Source organism: Lepisma saccharinum, chromosome 3 (genome assembly GCF_977018435.1).
Source record: "Lepisma saccharinum chromosome 3, izLepSacc3.1, whole genome shotgun sequence".
NCBI lineage: Eukaryota > Metazoa > Arthropoda > Insecta > Zygentoma > Lepismatidae > Lepisma > Lepisma saccharinum.
This window is the reverse complement of record NC_139231.1, coordinates 79,903,757-79,929,560: the sequence shown is the minus strand read 5'-3', so window position 1 is coordinate 79,929,560 and position 25,804 is coordinate 79,903,757. Positions and strand designations below refer to the sequence as shown.

The 25,804-nt window shown below is 41.1% G+C and overlaps 1 protein-coding gene across 12 annotated transcripts in view; it reads left to right on the top strand.

The window, feature by feature from the left end:
* hth (Meis homeobox homothorax) overlaps positions 1–25,804 on the top strand; it is a 493,174-nt gene that overhangs the window by 93,269 nt on the left and 374,101 nt on the right. For all 12 annotated transcript variants that reach the window (XM_083118885.1, XM_083118892.1, XM_083118883.1 and 9 more), the window contains exon 6: positions 5,233–5,433. In XM_083118885.1, the coding sequence (XP_082975011.1) occupies positions 5,233–5,433 (201 nt within the window). The remainder of the gene's footprint in view (positions 1–5,232; positions 5,434–25,804) is intronic.

The window sequence follows — 25,804 nt, the reverse complement described above, 5'->3', positions numbered from 1 at the left end:
ATTTTGGATTCGGATTCCGATGCGAGGGTGCCTGTCTAACATCTGGACAAGCGGAGTAATATCTGTCACAAAGGAGAAATGTTTTGAAAAGGGACGCCGTTGCGAATAGTTCCTCGTGGCGGCTCCGATCTGCATCCCTGAAGTATCTCCTTGGTACAATTGATCATGCCTCACCCCCCCCTCTCACCCCGGTTTATGTCCCGCAGATCAACAATAATTTGAGACATTCCCATTCATTCATTTCTGGATGAGAAACGGCCGTTTTCGAAACTATTTCTCGTTTGAAAGATCAGCGGTGTTATTGAGGATGTCAAAGAACACTTTTATCCGCATGATCTCCGCGCAGTCAAGATATTTGTAATAGTTGGGCTGTGCGGTGCCCCCCTGCTGTGATGTGAATGCGAGAAGCTTGACTCGAAACCAACAGTATACCAGATCTAGATTTGGTTAATCGAAACAAAACAAAACAAATGTTATGACTCTGTCCCAGTGGTCAGAAGTAGCGAGCTACTTGTAGCGTCGCTACTGTAGCTAGCTACAAAATTTGTAGCGGTAGCTGTAGCGACGCTACATTTTGAAAATTGTAGTTGTAGCGGTAGCGAAGCTACAAAATTCCTGTAGTTGTAGCGAAAATTTCGCTACAGCTACATTTTTTCTCAGCATTTTGAGGTGAATTTTGAATGTGGGAACAGCGTCAGAAAAATCGACAATAACCCTTAATTTTGCAGGAGGTTCAAAAAGACAGTCTGGAGGTACAGATTATCTAGATTGTAGATTATAGATATCTGCATAATTTATTTAATTAGTAGCTGAATAATTCAGATATCCAGATAACTAACTGACATATATGAATATATTCCTGCTAACAGCTACGTTTTTTTTAGCTGCATCGCTATTTTGGGGAGAAACATGCCTCGTTTGCTGCACCACTGGAAAAAAGTGCCTCGTTTGTGTCACACCCGGAACCAATCCTGTGCATATTCATGGTGTAAGAGACACCAAAATGTCATCAATTGCTGTGTAAGACACAACTCGCAGTGCAAAAACGAGTGATGGATTAGTGCAATAAATGGCTCAGTACGGTAACAGCATTGATCATCGTCAGTATATAGGATCGCACCAGCAGGAAATTAGTGTCACGAGAATGATAGAGTTTCTGGAATTACAATTATTTTCGCGATAGTGTTTGTTCACAAATTTTAAAATTACTATACGTTTAGAACAGTCAGGTTTACACGACAGTTTCCTCAATAATTTTATCATATTGCAAAAAATATGTACGAGTTATTGACTTTCCTACAGAAACGACATTTTTCTTTAGTTAATACGTATACATAGTTTTGGAATTTATGTATTTCTCCTACTTTTGCTTAACTTTTCTGTAACTTTTGCTAATCATGACATCATCATCATCACCCCTTGCTGTTTCCTGCCTCTGGCTGGGTCAGCATACAAGTCAAGCCTCTCCATTTTTTCCTGGTCTTCCACCCCCCTCTCTTTCCACGGTGTTCCAATCTTGTCCTCTTCTCCTAACACTCTCCACTATATGCTCTTTCCACCCACACCTTGGTCTCCCCCTTGGCCTTATTCCAACTCCTTGTGCATTGTAAGCTCTTACTGGTAGTCTTTCTGCATCCATCCTCTTCATGTGTCTGAACTAACAGTTGGGCTGAAAAGTTCGTAGGCTAACATAGTAAAAAATATTTTTTTGACAAAATTCGATTTTATTATTCAATATAGTTGCCTTCGAGGGCGATACAATGATTATAGCGGTCATACAATTTTTCGATGCCATTTTTATAGTACGATTTCTCTTTAGCCTCAAAATAGGCCTCAGTTTCGGCGATTACCTCTTCATCAGTGCTAAATTTCTTTCCAGCGAGCATTCTTTTAAGGTCTGCAAACAGGAAAAAGTCACTGGGGGCCAGATCTGGAGAATATGGTGGATGGGGAAGCAATTCGTAGTCTAATTCATATAATTTTGCCATCGTTTTCATTGATTTGTGACACGGTGCATTGTCTTGATGAAACAGCACTTTTTTCTTCTTCAAATGGGGCCGTTTTTTCGTGATTTCATCCTTTAAACGCTCCAACAACACTATGTAATAATCTCAGCTATCTCGATCAACTTCACTTTACGATCATTTAAAATTATTTTGTGGACTTTTTTGATGTTTTCGTCGGTAACAGCCTCTTTGGGGCGTCCTTTGCGTGCATCGTCTTCGATGCTCATTTCGCCTCGTTTAAATTTAGCAAACCACTTCTCAACGGTTGATTTTCCTGGTGCAGAGTCCGAATAATGTTTATCAAGCCAAGCCTTGGCTTCAACAGTATTTTGTTCGCCAAAAAGCAATGCTTTATTAACACACGAAATTCTTTTTTATCCATTTTTTCACAATAACAAAAGCTGCTTCACTCACAATGCTATATCTCACGAACAAATTATCCGGCAGCTGTGAAATTTATACACGTATCTTTTGAAGGTCAGCCTACGAACTTTTCAGCCCAACTGTTATCTCATCTGTGCCTTATCTATCCTGTCCTGGAGCTTCACTACATCCACTGTCTGTCGGATCTCCCCATTCCTTATTCTATCCCTTCTAGTCTTCCTCAAAAGACTCCTCAAAAATTTAATCTCCGCTGCTTGCATCTTTTTTTTTTTTTTTTTTTGTCTCTCTCTGTGACTCTGTCATTGTCCAAGTCTCTGCTCCATACGTAATTATTGGCACATAGTATGTGTTATATATTACCTTCTTGCATTTCATAGGTACATCCCTGTTCCATGTTAATCTTCAAACACTTTGATATAGTCCACCACCCATTTGTCCTCTTCTGTTTACCTCCTCATCTATTCTTACACTTCTCTCAATCATGACAATGAGGATGAATGGTTTATTTAATTATTCTCTTATCTATAGTCGCTTTCTGTCACTTTCGGCTAATTGTGAGAACGAGGAACAATAATGAATGATGAGCAGTGCGGGGAATGGAGGAGCAGGAGGATCCCATCCTCCCAACTTGGCGTCTTTCCTAGTTTTTATTTTGAGTCCATTTTATTCATAGATAAGCTCATCGAGACTGGATCCGAACCACTATGAGCATCCGCTGGGAATCGAACCTGAGGCCCTTTTGTAGTCAAAGGACTTCAGGTACTTTTCATTTAAAATTCTGTATTCATATCAGTCTATAAAAAATGAAATATTTATTCTCAAGAAAAATATGTTGATGTGAACATACGTAAATACGTAATCCTACCAAATCTGATTTGTGTATAGTTGTAATCATTAATTTCGGTAACACTCTAACTGCAATATTCATATATCAAATTTGAATTGATATGCCACTTGCATAGGTATGGTATTCTCAAAACTATAGTAAAAAAAAAGTAACTGAAGTAAAATTATTGTATGACTGGAATCATGATAATAAATAACAGAATCTATTTACCAGTAGTAGGGGATTTGTTTAATAACCATATTGTTGTTTTTATTTTTTTATGCAGAAGTAGTGCAAAAAGTAGCGAAGTAGCGAGTAGCGAACAGGGGTAGCGTAGCGAGCTACTTTTTGGTAAATGTAGCTGTAGCTGTAGCGAAGCTACATTTTGGAAGAGTAGCTGTAGCTGTAGCGAAGCTACTTTTAAAATGTAGCGTTCTGATCACTGCTCTGTCCCGTAGGACCCTGTGTTGATAGCTGGAGAGTATGACTATCAGTTAGTGAGGATTGGTCCGGAGGTCGAGATAAATATATTTTCTGAACTGTTATGCATATGCAGCTTTGGAACGAGTTTCAACTCCTGAACTGAAGGATCCACTCGACAATTGAGGAGTTGATGTCATCTCAACCCAGCACCCATCGCTCTGTTGCTTACGCTATACACCGTTGGTAAGTTCGCTGCTATAGTGGAACCACAAGCAAAACTACCTGCGCAGACCCGCGACTCCTGTGCACCGTACTCCCGCGAGGAAGGGCAGGGGGAGAGTGGACCATGCTTCCTTATGGCCCGAGCTGAAGGGAAGAAGGGAAAGCTGCGCGGGGACTTTTCGTCCAAGGTTTTTTCCCTTGTGGTCGATCTATATACTCACACACACGGCTGGGCATGTTCCGAATCGTCCACTGCACATAACCTTCACCGGAAATCGTAACTGGGACCCTTTGATTCAAGGCGACAGCTTTAGGCGCTACGCTATTGGAGGAGCAGCAAACAGATTCGTATGTAGGAATGTAAGTTCGTATTATACCCGGTGTCTGGGTCCCTTGAATTCGTAACCCGATTGTACAGTACAACTGTGCATCTGTAAACGCTGAACCATAACTTACATATGCTGAGGTGGTGAAATAAGGAATTTCCATGGGTGTGGAAAAAAAAAAAATCTGGAAGAGGTTCTGGTTATTGCCCAAGGAAAGATTTGTGAAAGTAAATGTGCACTAAGTTCATAGTTCCGTCAAGTAGGAAGGTAGTTTGCAGAAAGATTCTTGTCAAAGCGTGTAAGAAGAAGCGAGGACTGTGGTAGATTCTTTTCCCCCAACCATAATAATATTACCTTCTTCAAAACCTAGAGAATAGCACGACAGATGGCTCAACCGCCTTCGTTGTTCACGGTAATATTAATTCATTTGTGGACACTTTCTATATCAGTTGCTTTCGCTACTGACATTGTATGGGCTTATCTGGTAGGCAGCTTACACACTAAAGTAGCGTAGCTGGAAGCACGTACATGCAAAGCAAAGTATTAACCTTAGAGTGGTGAATGACAAGCGATTCCTTTGCCGGCTTTGTTCATGATGGATTCCAATAAGCGCGTATCTGCCACTTCGGTGCTTATTATAAAAGTAGCAATGATTGGCTCATTTTAAAGCCTGCAGAAGCAAATGTAATCATTGACACTGAATTTGCATAGCTTTCACTACGCTAGAAATATGTCTAGTAGTTTATGCAAGTTTAAAATAAGTTACATTGAGTAAAAACAAATTTAACTTATTTGTAGATCTATAGAAAGCATTTGGTACAGTGACGGACACTTCTAGGTTCAAACGACTCTATTGAAAGTCAATGGGATTATTATAACCCAGAACTGTCTGTGACTGTACAGTCACGGACACTTCTGGGTTGTAACAACTCCATTGACTTGTAATGAGATCATTGCAACCAAGACGTGTCCGTGACTGTACATACTCGCATCATTGTGACGTTACCAAATTCCTGTACTGAATTAGTTTTCTCTTCCATTCCAGGTTCACGAGCTCTGCGACAACTTCTGTCACAGGTACATTAGTTGTCTGAAGGGTAAGATGCCAATCGACTTGGTAATCGACGAGAGAGACTCTTCGAAACCAACACCGGCGGAGCTCGGCGGTTCGACAAACGGAAGCGACGCCAACCGCAGCAACGCAGATTCTACGTCACATACAGATGGTGCCAGTACCCCGGATGTGGTGAGTGTTACCTTTCGGTTCTCTTTCACCATAGTCTGTCTATAAATCGCCACGATGTCTTTTGTTAACAAAATCTGTATTCCATAGGCATATGTCAATGCCTTTGCACTTGTCTCTTTTGTTTTCAGGCTTGCGGGTTGTAGAGAACAATCGTAAGGGGAACAATAGGGCAAATTGTCTTGTGGTTATTCCCATTGCGATGCGGCTTCTTGACTCAAAAATACTTATTGTGTAATCACCACCCGCTATGAACTTACTGAGAATGCAATAGTGAAGTTTGCGCATGCCAATGGAAAACGTATCCAATTTGCACTGCCCACAAAACCTTATCCCCCTGACATGAAACCTTAAATACGCAACTCACGCAACAACAATTACAATATTTTCAGAGAGACTTCTGGACATAGACAGACAAGAAATACTAGCCGATTGTCAGACGAAGACTTCACTAAGGGATCATTTGAAATCAAGGGAATGGGAGAAAGCAAATTACATACATTTGGTAGGCAAAAAAAAGGGGAGGGTTAGAATGGTTCAGACTTGGGGGTTGGAAACAAGTAAAAATGAAGAATGAAGCAGAGGAACCTATATGCTGTTTGTGCGGGGAGGGCGAGACAGATGAGCACCTGCTCTCTGCCTGCCCCGCTACGCGTGATTTGCGAGACAAGTGGGTTAAGAACGTAACAGGGAGGGAAATAGTGGAAGTAGTAGAAGATAGAAGAGGAATCATAAGTGAGATAGTGCAAAGAGTGGGGAAGTATTTGTGGGAAGTGAGGGAACGACGAGGGAAGGCGATAACCGACAGCGAAAAAAACGAAGAAATCCCACAAAGTGACCCTAGCTTGTAATATGTGTACTGTGGATCCAGCATTGTGCAATATATATGTGTTTAGTTTTTCATATTATTCATAAATGTGTCAAATGAATAACCAATGTGAATCATCATGTAGTACGTACAGCCGACGGCTCGCACAAAGAAATTCAAATAAATTCAACGAAGGATCCCGGGTTCGAATCCCGCTTGGGCTTGGTTGTTTGTGAATGTCCATTCATCAGTTTCATCACTCATCCCCATCTTCGCAAATTAGCCAAGAGGCACAAAACGCGAAGTAAAATAAACAATCAATCAATCAAATAAATTCAAATTCAAATATTTTCAGCGCCATTCCCAGAAACGTAGGCGAGCCCAACCAACTGGAATGCTGCTGTAGATTTCAAAAGCCTTTTCCAGAGCAGAATCCATTCCATTTCTAGGAAGTTCTTGAATTTTGAAAGAAAGATAATCAAGAGAAAGCATGATAATATTGGCTTGACTTGGACGCAGTTTTCCCATTATATTTGCTTATTAGCAGGGAGGGTTGCAGCCGGGCATAAATCCGCCATCATGGATCAAACTTGTAGCTTCGACCTTGAAGAAGTGGCACTATATAGTGTCGCATTTGTTACCCTTGGGAGCGAGCAAAGCTCAATAGCTTTACGACAAGGAAAGGAACTACTAGGACACATGGATTGCCCTTGCATTGCCAAATCTAGAAGTGGGTATTGGGAAGTGTTGATGCAACATTATTTCTTATTTTTTGCAAGGAAAGATTTATTCGGAGCAAAGATTAAATGCCGCTTTATTAAACAACACTTTGTGGCAATTAATAAATCAAAGCATTGTGCTCGTATATACTCCGTTATGGGAGTCTGTGAAGCTAAACAACGAAAACAAGTTATCTGTGCAAATAGTGACTCGTGAGTGCTCGACCAATGAACGAGTCAAAGAGGAAAGGAATGAATGGAGGGGGAAACGCGACTGCAGCTACCAGCAGTTATGCGCGACGTTGCTCTACAGACTCCTGGGATGTATTCTCTGTCTCTGGAATATGTGGAGCAGTACGCTCTGCTGCAAACGGCTGGCAGCTGCCCTCACTACCCGTCTCACGAGTTCATTAGTCGAGCCCTCACGTGTCACATTAGCAACGGTCAAGAGTGCAGGAAGGCATTGCCGTAGCTCTTGAAAATGGGGGGGGGGCTCTACTTCGCATATTTTCCGAGGTTACAGGTAGGTATTTTGGTGGCAAAATACCAAGGGTTCGAATTTTGAGTAAAGCATGTTATTAATCGTTCATCCAACCATGTCCTAACCTAAGGAAGAGGCAGAAAAAACTTCATTTCTGAAATTCTCGCCAAGTCGGAGCCAGGTTCTTAGGACCGTGGTCCGGCAGGTCCTTTGTTGATATTCATCTTCAGACGAAGCCTCGACGCTCCTTTGTCGTGCGTGCCCCTTACAGCTTCTATTATTGTTAGAGTGTCTTGCTCGCTAATGGTCGTTGCTCCTTCCCCCGCCCACCCTCCGAGCTAATGTAATGGACGCGTTCTCCGACGATCCCTTTGTTGCAGCCAGCCGTGGGCAAATTCGTCGCACCGTCCATAATGAATATTTTGTTTCGCACATAAATAGTGGAAGAATTAACTTTCCGATCGGGGCACCGCCATAGTTTGTCTTCCCGGAGGATGACGAGGTCGCAATTACCATTTATCGATCCTCTGCAGAATGCATTAATCCTTTTCGGCTGTGCCGGATGGCTGGTACCGCTCTGTTCTCCCCACCCAATGTCTCTTTTTTTCTTCTTCTTTGTCTTCTCTTCACTTTCCTCCGTCTCGCTTTCTATGAATATTCCAATGAGTGCCAGTTTTCTGTTGTAAGGAAGCGCCACGGTGATGGCCGGATTCCCTTGTGTTTAGGCGGAGGCCTCCCGTAGTTCGCTCGAGTCAATTTCCTCTTTCAAGGGATCTGTCATTGCTGTGGACTCTGGGAAAGCATACATTGGACCAAAGTGTTGCGATTTGACCGTGATTTCTCTGCATCGAGCCCAGGAATTTCTGAAGTGATGTTATGGCTCAACGCAAAATGCCATTCTAAAACAAAATTACGATTAAATCCAATTTCAATTAATAGATTCTACTTATTAATCATAAATACAAATCCAAATAAATAATTTTCTTAACCCACTACTATTATTAACATAAGATGACAAAACTGAGGATGGCCAGAAAAATCGGATTTCAAATTATCCGATATCCGTTTCGGATGCAACAGATATTACGAATACTCGGATAATTCGGATATCCGGATAGTACAGATTTGATTAAGGATTTTTAGAAAGTCCATCAAATGGAAGACGAACATGAATAAAAGAATATGATAGCTCGTAATACTAATAAACGATCAAACTGTCCGGATAATGCACACATTCGAATATCCAGACATTTCGGATAATCAGAATATCCATGTACAGATGATTCGGATAATCCGGATCCGAATATAAGAATGTCCTATGTCGGGATATTTAAATTATCTGATATCCGGATTTGGCCTTCCCTAGAGAAAACCCTTCTCACGCTGTCGTCGAATTTTTCAACCGTAAGCGTGCGGAGAGATTACCATGTAATCCTGCCCCTGCGTTGCCAAAATATACAGCGTTTTTCAACACAGCGTCGTCACCTTTAGTAATGCCAGAGGTTTGTGTCATCATAAAGGGGTAAACAGTACCCAGCGAAGTTAGAGATGTAATATTTGACGTTAAAGTTTTTGACAACGAAGCAAACTGAGGAAGTTATACATGCAGCGACACGGGACCACTCGGGCAGAAGCGAGCTGAGAAAACAAATGACTGTCCACTTTAGTTCGCGAGTTTGCCTGGGTTATTCTTATCTTGGTTGACCTGTATCTCTTCCATTTGAACCCTATATTTTGTCATCGTACTTAAACAAAAGGACCACGGTGAAAACGCCAACCCACCCGAACTTGTCTTGTCATTTTACCCATTCAAAGGTTGACATTTTAGAATCTGAAAAAGATAATAACGAGCATTGCAGAAAATGCTTGCCCACTCCTGAACTGTTTTTCACCTCTTAATTTAAATATATTCTGAGCTCTTGATACTGTAGCACCCTACGAAAATATTTATGATAAACTCAACAGGCTGAAGCTCATTTAAGGCCACGCTCGCTAGAGCAATCTAGTCAATTTTTATGATTTGTGTTTGCTGTTCAGATGTCTGCAATAGAAAATGGGCACCGAAACTAGTAGATAAGCGAAGCAAATCACACGAAGATTCATTCGAATGTTTCAGAAGCAATTCTAAACAGACGTAAATCTTCAGAATTCTGAATATCAAAGCTGTTTTCGTAAGGAGAGGAAGTTTAGAAAATGGCTTTCCTGTCGCAGGCTAAAGGTCCAGTGTGACCTTAAAAGAGTCAATTTTACAGAGAATAATAATAATAGAAAGTACAATACAAGTTGTGTAACATTCTTCCCTATTAGTATTGCCCTGTATATTTTTGTTAATATGGCAATTGTGCACGTATTTCATGAATGATGCAAATGACCGAAGTGTTAATGTACATCAATCCCATGTCTAATGGTGGAACTCAATTGCCGAGGTCTTAGTCCCCATAAATCTGAAATTTAAACTGTTGTGGAACTTTCGTAAATGATGTAAACATCGCTAAGCTTAATTTGCGGCGGATTGTTTGTGCACATCCGTAACTTCCAGCCGTCAAAAGAAGGGAAAACGTCAACCTCCGCCTGTCTGTCGTCCTCCCTCCCCCCACCCCTATCCTTAATGCGTTTTACACCCTCGCAAACCCCCCATATCGCGTTCCAAAAGTTCCTCGCTGGTTTCCTAACACGGATTCAGATGCTATTTGCATAGGATTTCTATTTCATTTGCACAATGCATAATGGCCCGGAGTTTAATTCAATTGTTTTCGAGTGTAAAGTGTGGGTCAGGACCCCCCTCTTCCCCCGCCCCCCTTTTCTCTTTTCCCTCGCCAGAAAAGAGGGAAAAAGTTATTGCAGCGAGATGCGCTCCTCCGGTCTGGATCTAGGATTAACCGAGTAACAATGTTCGAGGGGGTTGATGGCTGATGAGAGGGAGGGAATTGGGTGGGGATTTAAGGCCTTTCTGGAAGAGGGGAGGAGGGGATGTTATATTCCCTGGATCACCCATATCCATTACCTCATAGCACTTTCATGGCCTGCGTGCCGAGCATTGAAATCTTTGTTCTTTGTTGTGGCGCTCGCCGAGAAGACGACTTGATGTTTCTCGTCGGTTATCTTCAGCAATGGCGAGATGGGGGCGACCCAGCCTCTGCTGAAAAACTGTCTTCTTTTCTCTTATAAGGTCAGAGTATTGTGTGCAGAGTTACACACAAAAATCCCAAGCAGTCTCGAGGTTTTTTAGAAAGGTTTCTTCCGAGATGCTTCGTGCAGTGGTAAAGTGTACATTCAGGGCCTCAAACTGTTGCCAATGCATCACCGATGGTGTGGTGATAACGCCGTCTCTGTGCAATCAAGGGGTTTCAGGTTCGATACCCGGTGGAGGCACATAGTGATTCGGATCGCACTTGGAACTCGAGTCCAGTGACCTCCCAATAACCTGTCTGAGCATAAAGTAGACTAAACAAATACTCAACACAACTCGAACTGTTGTCTCCCAGATATAGTTTTAACTGGAAGCAGCGCAGCAAAAAATGTACAAACAAAAATTTCATGGGCGCTCGGAAGGAAGGCAAGTTGGGTCCACATCACCCTGGAAATAGAATATCAGCCTCAGGGTGTCTCAAAAGTAATAGCGCAACACCACCGGTTCATTTCGAACACCCCCGGTTCATTGAGGAATTGGTCACAAGCATGTACAATTATCTGTACTGATTGTATCCATCCTGTTTGATTACAACGCCACCTCTCGGAAATGTTCTGTTTTGTAAACAAAGAGCAAACCTCGGAACGCGCAAGGAGTAAAGCACTCGGTGTTTACAAAATTCAATCAATGACTGCTTGTAACCACACATTCGCACACATTATTAGCATTTTACCAACTAGGACGACGTTTACAAACAATGAAGTCAGTGGCGACTTGTAATCACACATTCGAGATTATCTCGAAAACGGCTCGTTTGCAGACCCATGTTTACTGAGGGTTTTTTTTGCTTCTATTATCGTGTACTTTCACCTGTGTCAGTTTGCGCTATTACTTATGAGACACCCTGTATATTTCACACATGTTATGCCACATATTTTGATTATGACATCTTGCGTACGATGGGAACAGGAAAGCGACCTAACGTAAGATTGAATCAGCGATTTTGTATTTTTTTTTAAAAAAATGCCATGTGTGCCCCCTTCCCCCTCCCCCGACCTAAAAAAAATACATGCGGGTGTTCATCCGCGAAAGTAGTCTTTGATAAAGTTTGTTCTATCGACTAAATTGTTTCGTAACTAAACAAATGAGCCAAATTTTGTCAGAATTACTTAAAAATTGATTGCTCATTTTGGTTATTTCAGTCTAGTATTTCTTTCCACATAATTTCCATAATGAAAAATCACATTAGGGTTTCCTGACATGTAGCACTGACTACAAAAGAAAGGAGAAAGCTATTGGTTACCACAAATCCCTTACAAAATTCCCGGACACTCAATCGGCTGGAAGCATGCTCTCATAGGATCACTAGAAATACAGATCTGGGGCGATCACAGGCATAGAACATGTTGCCACATGAAAGTATAAACTCAGACTGATAATCCCGAAATCTGCTACCGGGAGTCTAACCCATTATCATGTGATCACTAAAGTATAACGTAAACCACCATGCTATCGGAAGATTATCAAGAATTTCAGAACCCTTAATATTTAGTACAGTATAGTATAATTATTTGCACATATGAACTTGAGTTCAAGTGTAATAGTAAATTATATAACTAAATACTTCATATACTGAAACATTGAAGAATATAACAATACGAAAAGTACAATGTTCGAATGTAATGCACAAATACAGTTAATCAACTTATTGTTTGAAAGACAAAAATAATAGTTTAAATATAGTTTTCATCATTATGGAGACTCCGATTTAATTGGGCAATCTTGTTAGGGAACACAACACAACCACATTAGAAAATGGTACCATCTGCCTCAGTGTTCACATATTATGAGCCGACATGTTGGCCAAGGGCGTTAATAGTCAACCTTCGATCTCGCCACCGGACACGGATGTTCTTGTGAGTGTCCATCAATTACATCTGATCCTCACCAATTCTCATCGTCGCGAGTGTCAGAAAAGCAAGTAAGAATTGTGAAATCGCATCATCCTGATTAGAATATCATTAAACTTCATACAAATATATTAATACATATACAATATATTTTAATGTAAGCAGTGGCGGCGATTAGGGGGGCGATGGGGGAAGTTCCCCCCCCCCACTTTTCGCCACTTTTACCCCCGCACTATGTTAACCTTATCTACAAAGGGAAATATACTGTCTTTGCCTCCCAGTTTTGGAACTTTGCCTTCCGGTTTTGGAATCCAATCGCCGCCACTGAATTCAAAATTGCATAACCAAAAACTATCATAATTGAAATTTTGTTTTTCAATGTAGTACAGCAATATGTAGCTTATATTTTGTCTATTTTCAGACGGAAAAACATTATACTCCATATCTATTAATTATGCCTGTGAATAAATTTTCTCAAATCGAAAATACGCGTATTTTACTGAGGTAGAAGATTGGGAACCAAAAGCATCCAAAGTCTAATTGGTGTTCCCTTGCTGAATCTTTTTGTGGTCAGCTACATTAGATGTTTCATGGAATGTAAATTTCACTGCCCTTTTTAAAGGATTGTGTTGCAGTTGTAAGAAAATCTGACTTAGAGTAAATCTCAAAGGCCATACTTAATTTCGAAACTCCCCATCACGGATAACATCTGTCTCCAGCCGACTTAGTACCTGACTGACTACGCCAAGAGCGAGAGCATTAACGACCATAATTCAATCTATTTTCACTTGGTTCACTTGCAGGAGGAATTGCTAGGAGTTTGGGGTGGAGAGCTTAAAATTAAGGTCCTTCACTGTCTCCATAAATTTCTTCTTCCCTTTGTAGCACTTGGGTCATTATCAGGGTGAATGGGCGCGCTTACAAGCTATTTGGACCTCCTATACTTGCAAGAAGCTTTTGATCGCGTTCGCCGTCCACGCATTTCAGAATGCTGGTCGCAGCCATGCGTATGCGAGTGGTATTTCACATCAAAAGCCGCGACCATCACCAGTAATTTTTGTGACGCCAGCAAGAGGAGCGAAAAAACTCTCCTGTCTTTTTCGGAAGCCCTCACTCCCTTTCCTTTCATTTCGTTAGCATCGAGTAACATCTAAAAATATGAGGGATCTGGCACCACTTGTGTTGAATGCGTGTGCCAAGCGTTTTTCTTTTCTCTCTCGCTCTTCCTCTCCTCTTGTCTTTTCAGCTTCTTCGTCCTCTTTTTATTTCTGTGAGGATGTCAGAGTTCACAAGGATGCCAAGATGAAAGAAGGGACATAAAGAGGGCAGTGTTCCTTCCCTGGGCAGGAATTAGCAGCGACTGCTTGTTAAATAAAGACACATTGAAGACCCTCTGGGCCGTGGTATTCAAATGATATCCTTCGCTTGAGAAAAATGCTCATGTCCGATCGTTGGGACTTACTATGCCCTTGAATCACTGCAAATTGGTATGTTTCTGATGATTACAGTGTCGTAGGTATGAACACTAAGCATAATTAACTCTGTTTGCCAAAGATGTACATTGCTTTCATATACGTAATAGTATGAATCATTAGATTGATGTGGTTAGCACATCGCGCTACGACGCCAGGGGTCCCGGGTTCGAATCCTGGCCTGGATGTTTGTAAGTGCCCATTCATCAATTTCATCATATCATCACTCATCCTCATCTTCACAAATTAGCCAAAAGTGGCATAAGAAGTGAAGTAAAATATAGCAATTCAATCAATCAATCAATTAGATTGATGTATATGCCCCGTGGCGGAATGCTTAGCGTAACGCGCTCCTAAGCCTAGGTTCGAGCACTGTGTAATGCATTGATATGTCATTATTTTTGTCACATCATCCATTTCACCGCTTGATTGTTCCATCCTCCTCGACATAACAATAATCGAAATGATTGTCGTAACAGCGGACCAATAAGTTTATGTATTCAAAAGAAGAAACTCCTTAGAAGTATGTGAATGTTTAAAACAAGATCCAATAGTTTGTTCTGTTACGCTTAGATATTTGCAGTAATTCTAAATGCCATTTTTGTACACAGATTGTAAGTTCTATCCCTCATCCATTCCTAGAAGACATTCTTGAATTAGTAGTTGTGTAAATCCCAAATCGTGATGGTAGGTTCGGAAGTAATTATTTATTAAGAACGTTGAGATAGATGAAAAAATATTGTTACATCTGCATCACGCTCTTGTTTTCTGCTTGCAAGCTTCAAATTATTTACATCACTATCATAGCCCACAATAATTCAGCAATTCTTCATAAAACCCACCAACAAAATAATAATAATAATTTAAAGAAAGAGGAAAAAATCTGTTTCACGCCAAATACATTACTTTGATTCTCTAGAATAAATGAAGCAGCATTTTTCTTAGAAATATAGGCATTGATTGTGCTTGCAGATTTCAAATAACTTGCAGTACGACAACCTACAGGTGTCTTTGATCTTATAAGAATTACTGATGTTGATTATAATTTAACGAAAGTTATTATGAAGAAGCGTTGAAGATAGCCTTACAGCATGGACAGATTTCATGAACTTTTTCCTAACAGCCATTCGATCAGAATCGATCACGCAGCAGTTTTTCAAGAAAAAGAAATTATGTTACAGTGTCTCTTGCTCAGAAACTGGTAGTCTTGAGAATTGCACTCACTTAGCCCTCTGGATTCCAATTTGAATATAGTTTCCAATCACATGTCGCGATCCCTTTCCATGTTTTCGTTTTTTTTTTTAAATTATTATTATTAGTAGTAGTATAATGCCTAAAATTGCTACATGGCACTGTTGCTTGTTTCAACCTCATTTCTTTCTGTTCTCTATTGTTTGTTTTGCCTGCATTATTTTTCAAATTTCTTCATTTCACCTTATTGTTTCTTGAATGTTGTAATACTAGAATTTTTCCAAAAAGAAGCTCGCATGCGAGCATCTACTACTCTGTGATCATTCTAGTTTCCTTACTCAATATCCAATAGCTGCATCTCTTGGAAGCTCTGTCGGTCCAGGTAATGTATTCAAGACACCCATTCTTCTTTTCGGCTTATCTCATCTGCGTCAAATCCCCCCCTCCCCCGTACAGCCATTCCCCACGGAGTAAACTTGAGGGGAGGCGCAGTTGTCAGTAACTCAAGTCGTGTATCCAAGATTATCATCTTCGACGCATTATGACTGGTCGAATACTCGCGAAAGGCGTGGCTCTCCTGCAATCAGCATATCATTCTAAATTTTTTTATCATGTTTTTTACTCTCTCCTCCCCCCTTCTTCCTGATCCCCACTTCGATCCCTTCTGTGAGTTGCCTGCACTGTCTCTAGGCTATGAAGCAGATGAGGGATTCGAAGCAGCCCAAAAAGAGTTAATGACGGATGGTACGTTTCTTGCTTCCGGCGTGAATCCCTAAGCAGACAGCGAAACTTGTGTTGCTTGGTTGGAGTAAGTGGACGAGACGTTTAATTTCTTGTATATTCATTCATTGGTCATACTATCTCGAGCCTTTATTCAACCAAGTTTACTATTGATTTCAGCTAGTCAAGACAGCGCTTGGTATATCTTTTGGAAGTTTCTGAAGAATGGTACGTCACAGCATGACTGTCATGAATAAATACTGTCTGCTTCTCAAAATGTCGATACTGATAATTAACCTTAGGGAGAGCGTCGGCGATGGCACTCGATCCACGGACCGTTAGTCACCGAATAGAAAACCGCTTGGTAATACCTTGGCTGTCATAAAGGATCTTGTGAAATATTCAGATACCGAAGGAAAATGATGGCCGTATTGAATAGTAATAATCGTGGAGTGTTCCAAAATTACCAATGTCCATATTTATACACTTATCTCACGAATTTCTGGAGCAATGCATGAAGAGGACAATGCGGCTGCAGCTACCAGCTGTTAGGAGCCGCGCGTGCTGTACCGCTCCGCTCACTCACTTTCTCCTCTTACCATTATACGCGGTCTTGCTCCACAGATTCCCTGGACAGAGTATATATACATGTAATAATTACCCAGATCGCTAATGAAAACAAACTCATAGATTCAGATAAGCATAGCTTATTATTTCATACCAGTGTGTGGGGGGGGGGTGATTGCTTGTCTCAGTAATTCTACCGTTGCATGTCACAGTTTCCATTGTACAACTCTTTCAATCTGATTTTCAAACTGTTGCAAGTTTTTGGTACAGTTTGTATTGCTTCGTAATGTTTTCCTCTAATTCAGAGCTCTACAAACGGGAGGGGTCAACGTTCAACATTTTCTAATATCGTCCTGGTCTTTACAGATAGAGCTCCACGTTTCAACTCGAGAATGATTATCTGCCATTTTGATTTTGCGCGAGACACGGTTCTGATGTCCGAGAAGAATCGGGCGGGAAATGATGATAAACTGCGGGCGACTCGAGGCGTGCGAGAGGAAATTCGTACAGGCAAATCGTGCGAAGCGGAGACACGATTAATTTCGCAAGGCCGAAGGGAAGAAGACGAAGGAACGTTGGGAACAGCAAGATGGGACGTTCACGTGTGTTCCAATATGGCCGCCAATTTTTCGCCATGCTTAATCTCCTTCGAAGGTAGAAAGTTTGACTTAACCTTTTTGCAATTCTGTGATGACAGCATCAACGGAAATGGAATATAATAAATATCACAAGTCAAATTAAAACCATTAGGATAACTTCGGTGAATAACGCCAGGCGGGAAACAACGCCATTTCAAAGTTTCAACTCTGAAAGCATGGACGCATGTAAAGTTAAGGGGTGACTCACCGTTTTGCGATAAACAATGGTGCCTGGTAGCATTGCTGATAAGAACGTTTGCCATTGTCGAGCCTTCATTTAAGAGAAACACTTTGAACAGTGTAGACGTTTGAGTTGCGTTTCGAGGAAAAAGGGTTCACATTTTCATCGCGCCGACAAAGATGAGTGTTTTTCTATTGTAGGATTAGATTTTAAATGTTAACAATGTTGTACGTACACAATACGTTTATTACGTAAGAGAATGATGTGTGTACGGTTTTCATGGTCGGTGTCGTAAGTTTAGAACAGTTGGTTAAACTGCAATCTGTTGTTTCGGGAAATAACGCCATCATCGTGTCGGGGAATAACGCCACTCAATTTAAACTCAAATTTAAGGAAATGTTGATTTCGAAAATAGGTTTATCCTTGCTCAGTTACTTTCGAGGCGTACAGATATTTATTCTCGGTTAATTTCCTCTTTCCGATGGCGAGAAAATGTAGAAATATACAGGCCAAATGGTCAGTAGATGACTTTATGCAAGCTATGGCAGCCGTCAAACAAGGAATGAAGATAGCATGTGCTGCACGTTTGTTCCAAATTCCTCGCAGAACTTTGAGGGACTGGGTATCGCGAAAAGACAAAAAAAGACATGCTTTTTCTAATAACTTACTACAGTAATTATTTTTCCTAGTACAGTTTAGTAAAGAAAATGTGAATATTTTATTTGTAATTAAGATAATGTGAATGTTTTACTTGTAATTAAGAACATGGCGTTATTACCCGACAGGTCTGGAAATAACGCCATTTTGCATTAACAGAGAATTTCGTATTTTATTGCTTTCATTATAACAGTGCAATCAATATTTTATTATTACACAATAGAGGAAAGTTCATTCTCCTAAACATGTAAGTTTCATGTTCCTAACAATAAAAATGTATGAGTTATAGAACAAAATGACCAATTGGTGGCGTTATTCACCGAAGTTACCCTATAACTCCAATAAAAGTTGCAGCGCAGACTGTACAGCTCAAATTTACATCAGGTATCAACTGCTATTTTCAAAACGACCTCAAGCCTGGAACACTAATCAAGGGAGCTTCAAAACGCCATATGTTTGTTATTTTAAATATGGCGGCACCTCCTATACACACTTGCACCAGTGAAGAGGATTGGTTTCTTGCCCTCTGTCAGCCTAAAACTTACAAAACTCGGTGCTTACCACACCAGAAAATTTTCTAATGGAGGAGTAAGTTCGACAGTGGTCTCAGTTCGCAGGCAGATGAGTGGAAAGGCCTTCGCAGTGGCAAATAAGTGACGTCACGTGGACCCCAAAGGCTTATTCAGGCACTAATTGAAAGTTGAAAACATATGTAGATCAGCAATAGGTCTGTGGTAAAATGCAGCAAACTTGTGGAACCCTACGTACAGAAATCTACTACATGAGAAACAAAAACAAATGAAGACTCTCCCTTCTTGTACATCATAAGAACGAACATTAGAAACCTTTGTTAGACAACCGCAACCATTAACTTATTAATACTTGTCATTTCTGCTTTTGAAGACTTAGAATAATGATCTCAACCCTAAGCCTTAGACATTCACAATTTCTAGATTCAGTTACGAAAAAGAAAGAAAAGGGTGGGATAGAATTTTCATGAGGAACCTCTTACTTCGTTTGCTTTTGATACCTATTTCCCAGATTCCATACACCTGTTCCACTTAGAAGTTTTGCAAGTTTTAGTTGTTTGATGTTGCGCATGTCTCAACTCTACTTCACGGTCCACCTGTTGTTCCTGGAAAAAGAAGAAACTACCAAATTGCCAGAAATAAACACGGTGAAATACTTTTTCAGCAATAGGCTCGCAAATTGCTCTGCCTCCCTCTCCCCGTCTACCGCAAAGACCAGTCAGACTCGCTTCCTCATTAAATTAGACCTTCAGCCAACCAGGGGACGCGGTGGGTTTCATCTTGTTTAATTTTCTGCAATTTCCATGTAATGGCCGGTCATTATCGGATTATTAGATCAAGACTTTTCCTCCTTGTTATCGAGACCTTTTCCTCCTCCCTCCACTCCCGCTGAAGGGTAACCGCTGCTGCATGTTCTTCCACTTGCAGACAATGAAGCAGACCCTTTGGCACCCATCTTCTTCTGGGTTGTATGCTGATTGTGATAGCACGTGCCTCTTGTACAAAGGTATTTTGTGTGTGTGTTCTGGAGGTAAAGAGAGATTTGAAGTAACGTACAGTATTGTAACATCTCCACTGACTTTCAATATGAACACTACAACACAGAAATGTCCGTGACATTGTACGTTGTGGGAAGAACTAGAAGTCTTAGCACAAGAGCGAACATGTTGTTAGGTTAGATTGATATTGCTGGTCCTGTTGTCTTTACATAAACTAGTTGACCATTCTTCTCTGCCCTTCCTCTACTCCATTCTCTCGCTCTGATACTTTTTAATGTTACCAACGGAACTCCCACTAGATACCAACCCTTCTGGTTGTACTGATATCGCACCTCTTCTCCACCCTGCAACTCTCGTATTCTTTCGAACCACTTGTGTTTCTGATCTATTACTGATCCAGTTTTCCAAATCCTTATTCGCCTTCTGGACTGCTTCTCTGCCCTTCTTCTTCCTCTGCTCTCACTCTCATCCCGTTTCTATATTCGTTAATTCACCTCACTTGCGGCTTTAGATTAATTGCAATGCACTCACTTTCATTGTTATCCTTAACATATTTCTCCCCAGGTGGTCCCAACTTTTCTTCTGCGTACTGTATTGCTTCTGTAGCCAATATTCTTGTCTCCCAATCCTTAATTCATTTTTTTAACCTTTTTTTGATGTCATTCCAATATTCGTGCAGTGTTGCAACGTCCTTCCCCCTACTTTATTATTTATAATTTTTCTCGGTCTTCTTTCTCTGACATGTCATCAACCTAGAGCCCATCGCACAGAAAAGTAAATGCATCATCTGAAAAGAAAAAGAAAGAAATACATAGTCTCAGACGTGCATAAAAACGCATAAAGTTTTAATGCATGAAAGTTCATCTTGACAGAAAAAATGCATCATATGAAGCACTTTGATGTAAAAATGCATAAAACTGTTAACCTGATTCTTCGCAGAGGCAATAGAACACACTATAGTTCATCAATCGATGCGTCTCTACTGCATACGTAGATATTATGCATTTAGTTTTCTGCGTGTACTGCCTTTCTTCTACCTTCGCACACTCTTCGAGAGTACAGTGTCTTGTTTCAGAGCTCATGCAATCGACGTGTGTACATACTCTTCATATATAAATGCGGGTTAAGGTAATACCAATCATGCAACAAATGCGTAATTTGTACTTTTCTGTAGACAGTGTTTGACTCTGCAGGATAGCTCCGCTGCAACACATCAAGTTTTTAACTTATCCCTAATAGCCAAATTGAAGTCACTGTTTATTCGTTCCCTTAAAAAGCGCCGTAGTACAAGTAAAGAACCGTAACTGAGTAATGAAAAAAATCATACTCGAAGATGCAGTGAGTGATCAAATAACAGATCACGAATTATTAAGTTCTGGGTTCGCGTACTTATGTTTTCATACATGTCTTCCGATTACTATTTTATCCTCATCGTCGTGATTACCCAAAAGTGATAGAAGAGCGACGCAATCGGAAAAATATGAATACTCGGGAACAAAGATTGCTGCAGTACCCCTTACTTATTGACCAACCCTCGTATTATTTCTCTTGAGATTTTTGGACGACTCGAAAGTATGCGAATGTCTCGACCGGAGTTTAGCGCCGAATTCGTGCACTGCTAGTTATGAGAAGTCTCCTTGAAGAGGAGGATGGGAAGACAGAGGGCGGCCGGGTGCCAAGACCTGTCCGTGATTGGACGTGTCATTAACATGCAAGTCGCTCCATTTGCCTTTTCCACCACGCGTTCTTCTTTGCTGTTTGTTTCCCCAAAAAACCGTGGGGAAAGAGAGAAACTCGTTTTCTGTTTCGATGCGCAAGGAAGTAGATTTGCAGACGGGGACATGGGAGTGAGGAAAGGAAAAAGAAAGAATGACGACACCCAAAGAAAGGGGGATGAATGTGAGGAGGGAAGAAATATGGCTAACGCAGCACAGAGGAGATGAAGTATACCACGTACTGCAAAGGCGTGAAATGATGTGTTAAAATGGCGGGTCAAGATTACGACGTTGTCAGAGGAACTTGGTGCAGCACGATTTTCTTGCAAGTCACGACAAATGTGTGCACGTTGCGAACGGGTACTTTTTGTGTTCTCCACGCACGGTGGAATTGGCAGCATCCTTCCCAAAGTTTGCGGTAGGTTTCCACAAGAGCCACACAAATGTTAGGGATTTTCGAAAATTTTACCCTGTTTACAAACTTGTGCGTATGACGCATTCTGTTTGTTGTCTATGGAAGGGTTTTCACACAAAGTAAGTTTTCTTTAACAGATATCTTTGAACAAAGAAATGAATGACATACGTTTACTGTTCCTACAGCCCTGATGTGCTCTGAATTTTTGTGTGTGTTGGAGAACAAAGTTCATATTGCTCTAATCGTCTTCTAATTTTAATATGCATTGGAGAACAAAGTTAATATAGTCCTAAAGGCCTCCAATTTTCCTTCTGCACCAATGGACACCCATACGTAATTTTAATACGCTGCAGCCTCCTTGGCAGAGTGGTCAGCGTAAGGCACAAGGAAGCCAGAGGCCCGAGGTTCGAATCCTGGTCAAGGCTTGGATGTTTCATTGCGTTTGTGCTATCGCCATTTCATCAGTTCCTTTGGTCCCCATTATCCGAATTGGAAATAAAGCCACGTAAAATAAATAGGAACAAAATGTCGAACGCGTACCCGTTAGCGAACAAGTGTGACACGTACGCGGTGCTATTCACATTATCTTGTATAGAGTTCAATAATGCGAAATCTCTTCCTATTAATTGAATGGATAGGGGAGGGCCAATTTTCCGACATCTCAACATTTTAGGTGGTCCCCCGTTACAAGTTCGTCTCAGAGTATTGTACTGTTCGACCACGAAAGACGTGCCTAGCTCGAACGGACGAATCCATCTACAAAAAGGGAAGCAGAAACATTAGTCTTAGGTCAGTATTTCACTTGTGTCCTTTCAGTTGTTTATCGCTTGATTTTTAAATTTTTTTTATTAATGGTTAGTCGTGTTTGTAACAACTCGTAGCACACACTCTCTAAATGGAACAAATACTATTTTCGCTTTACACTTGTATCCTCCCCCAGTTTTGCCAGTAAACTCGTCCAGTTAGCGCATGCGCACTTGTGTTGATCTCACGTAACGCAAACACCTTCTCGGTCCAGCGCCGTATTTAGTCTTCTGAGGTTAGGTTAAATGCTTCCGTTGTTAGGCTAAATATAACTTATGCTTAGAGATTTAAACCTGAGAAGCCTAACCTAACCACGAAAGCATTCCGCGATTCCGTCAGAAGATGAAATACGGCGCTTGAGCGAGATGGTGTTCGATGAGTCATATCCAGACTAAAGCGGACGGACTGTATATTGTCTATTTCAACCGAGTTTCTTCACATTATTCACATGCAAAACTTGTCCTCGACTACTCCCGTTAGAAGATGGATGAAGCAGGCAATAAGTATGTACTTTTCAAGCTAGGGCAGTTGAAATTGATGCAGAAAGCAACTTTTATTTATTTACCGCAAAACCTTCAGAGGATCCCATGCTGGACCAGCGGATGCAAACAGCTCATCCATCAATAACGAGGGTTCACGTTTCATGGAAATTTTAACTTCAAAAATTCATCTTTCCCCCGTGGTGCTTTCGCATCCCCCCCCCCCCCCACCCCCCGTTTCCATTTTTTGCTGCATCCAGAGGAAGAAGGTTGGTAAAAATCTCTGACAGCCAGAAGGGACATGTGACGAAGGTGTCTGGAATATGTTCTCTGAGAGCTTGGGGAAGGAGGAGGGAGAGAGGGTGGGTTGGGAAAAAGACTAGGAGGAAGAACGTAAGCCAAAAACCTTCCCCAAGAGATGCCTTCGTCTCAGGAATTTTTGGCGACTGAAAGCTAAACACGCATCCTCCAAGCGTGTGTTGTAAGCTTAGGGGGTTGACAGCGAGGATGTCTCCTGGCTTATGAAGCTGAGGACGAAAACATTTCGGTTGACGTTGTTCCAGATGCCAGTTTCTGGAGCTTAGGAACAAGAAAAAGTATGATTTCGGCGGGACGGTGGTCTAAATCCTGCTGTGCTTTGAGTCCAGAGCTTATAAGTGACAGTCGCGCTAATATCTCTAAACTTATTTCTTCTTTGTGTTCCTTTCTTATGAGTGCCCAGAGAGATTTAGTGCACACAAAGCTCAAACTCGTGGATATTTTACCTACTCAAAAGTCTGTTCCTTGAATTCCAGGCTCTGACTTGACGTAAAGGATTTAATAATAAAATCTGTTCAGCATTGGTGGTTATACGTAAAGGTCACGATTTTCAGTTCTGGCTCTACGTAGAGGATCCTCAGTTCTAGCTCTACGTAGAGGTATGATCCTCAGCTCTGGTTCCACGTAAGGGCATGATCATCGGCTCTGGCTCTACGTAGAGGTATGATCTTCAGTTCTAGCTCTACGTAGAGGTATGATCTTCAGTTCTAGCTCTACGTAGAGGTATGATCTTCAGTTCTAGCTCTACGTAGAGGTATGATCCTCAGTTCTAGCTCTACGTACAGGCTTCATTCTCAGCTCTGTCTCGCAGTAAAAAGAAATATCAATTATGAGCTTTGATTCAACTTAAAAAGCTTTCATCTCAAAGCTTGAATAACCAGAAAAATAGCAATTATGTGGTCCAACACTTAATAATGCAATCTAAATGCTCACGATCATAAAGTTACAGTTAAGACGGGCGATTTTCAATCGAATGTCTGACCTCATCGACAATCAATTCCAACCTACACTTACACTTTTTATAAACAATATATCGCACTGTAAACAGGAACCAAGCCGACTTCCAAGTTCTAGAGATTAGAGTATTGTTTTGCGAAAATAGGGATCCAGAGTTCGAATACATGGGGAAGCATATATGTAAAGTATGTTATCATAATTCCTTCCACTGTCACGGTAAACTGAAAGATCAGATATGAGAAGTAAAGTGAAAATGAAACAAAAAGAAAACTAAAACCTATTCTCTCAAAAGGTCTTGGGTTCGATCCCCCTTTTTTTTTGAGGCACATTGCACAGTGATCCGGATCCAAATTTAAACTTTATGTCCAAATGAGATTAGTCTGAGTTCCTATAAAGTAGACTTAAATGAAACTTTAAAAATTATTCTACAGTCTATTAAACCTGGTGATAAAGACAGAACATTTGAGTCTTTTAAAAACCTTAGGTGTGATAATGTATCCAAAACCTTGGCAGTTGGGAAGGGCAAAACACCCGAAGAAACGACCACCTCGAGGTAAACCTTACGATTAACTGGAAGAACGCAAAATATCCAAGTAACCAATAAAATAGTCATTCGATTCTTCCGGAAGAATGAGCATAATAATTTTGCCTACCAGGTTAGTTGTGTTGCTCTTTTTATTGTCACATGTCCACACCTGGAGTTCTAAATGAGCTCTGTGTTGCTTTTCTATTTAAAAAAAAGCCACGCAGTGATATTTGTGAGCAACGTAAGTTAATATAATTAAAGGTACTACCCCAGCATTCCCCCAGTGTTGCCTCTGGTGGGATGTGGAAAAAAAAAAGAAGAACGTCGGGAAGAATTTTCTCCACGATCACGTAGTTGACATATTTATTTCTCCACTAAGCGGCGGAGCGTTGGTTGGTTTTCTGCTCTAAGATCTCCGTGCCGTAAAACGCGAATGCTCTGCGGATGGATCTCTGCGGTGCGTGAGCGTCGACGTGTGCGTGTTTGTGTATGTTGGTGACGTGCGTGGAAGCGTATGTGGTTCGAGAGCAAAAAGAAGGGGAGAATCTTGGGAGAGAGCCTCCGAAGAAAACACACACACACACTCTCTCTGTCTTGGCATCTGTTCCCGTCAAAAATAGTGCAAGCTATGGAGTCTTCCTGACACATCTCCATTCCAAAGTCTTATCTTTTTTTCCTTAACCTCTTCTGTTTTTGGTTTTTTTGGTTTTTTTCGAAACTAGATGTCGTTACGTTGCAGGGATAAGGAGGCGGTTTTGGTGTCGGGGGAGGCAAGTTGTACCTTTTTTTTTTCTTCCTCATATCGCTATATTGGCAAATGGTTGCGACGAGGCATAATCGAAGAAATGTTATTTTTGCCCAGAATTTTTTGAGTTTTCGCCAATGACGGGTCTGAAGACAGTAGATTGTCAACCCTTGCTTCAGGAGCGGGCCGAGCAGCCAACAGACAAATGAGAGCCCTACGTTGAAAGAAGAGAGATTTCTTCGCTTGTCAGGATGCCGGATGCTCAATCGCATCGCAGATCTCCGCTTACCCCCCCCCCCCACACACACACACACCCTTTACCCGTTTAGCAAGGGTGCCTCAACAATCTGAGAATATATAGCGTTAGTGGCGTGGCTAGTAAACTTTTTTAGTAATCAGCCCTCGTTTTGCTA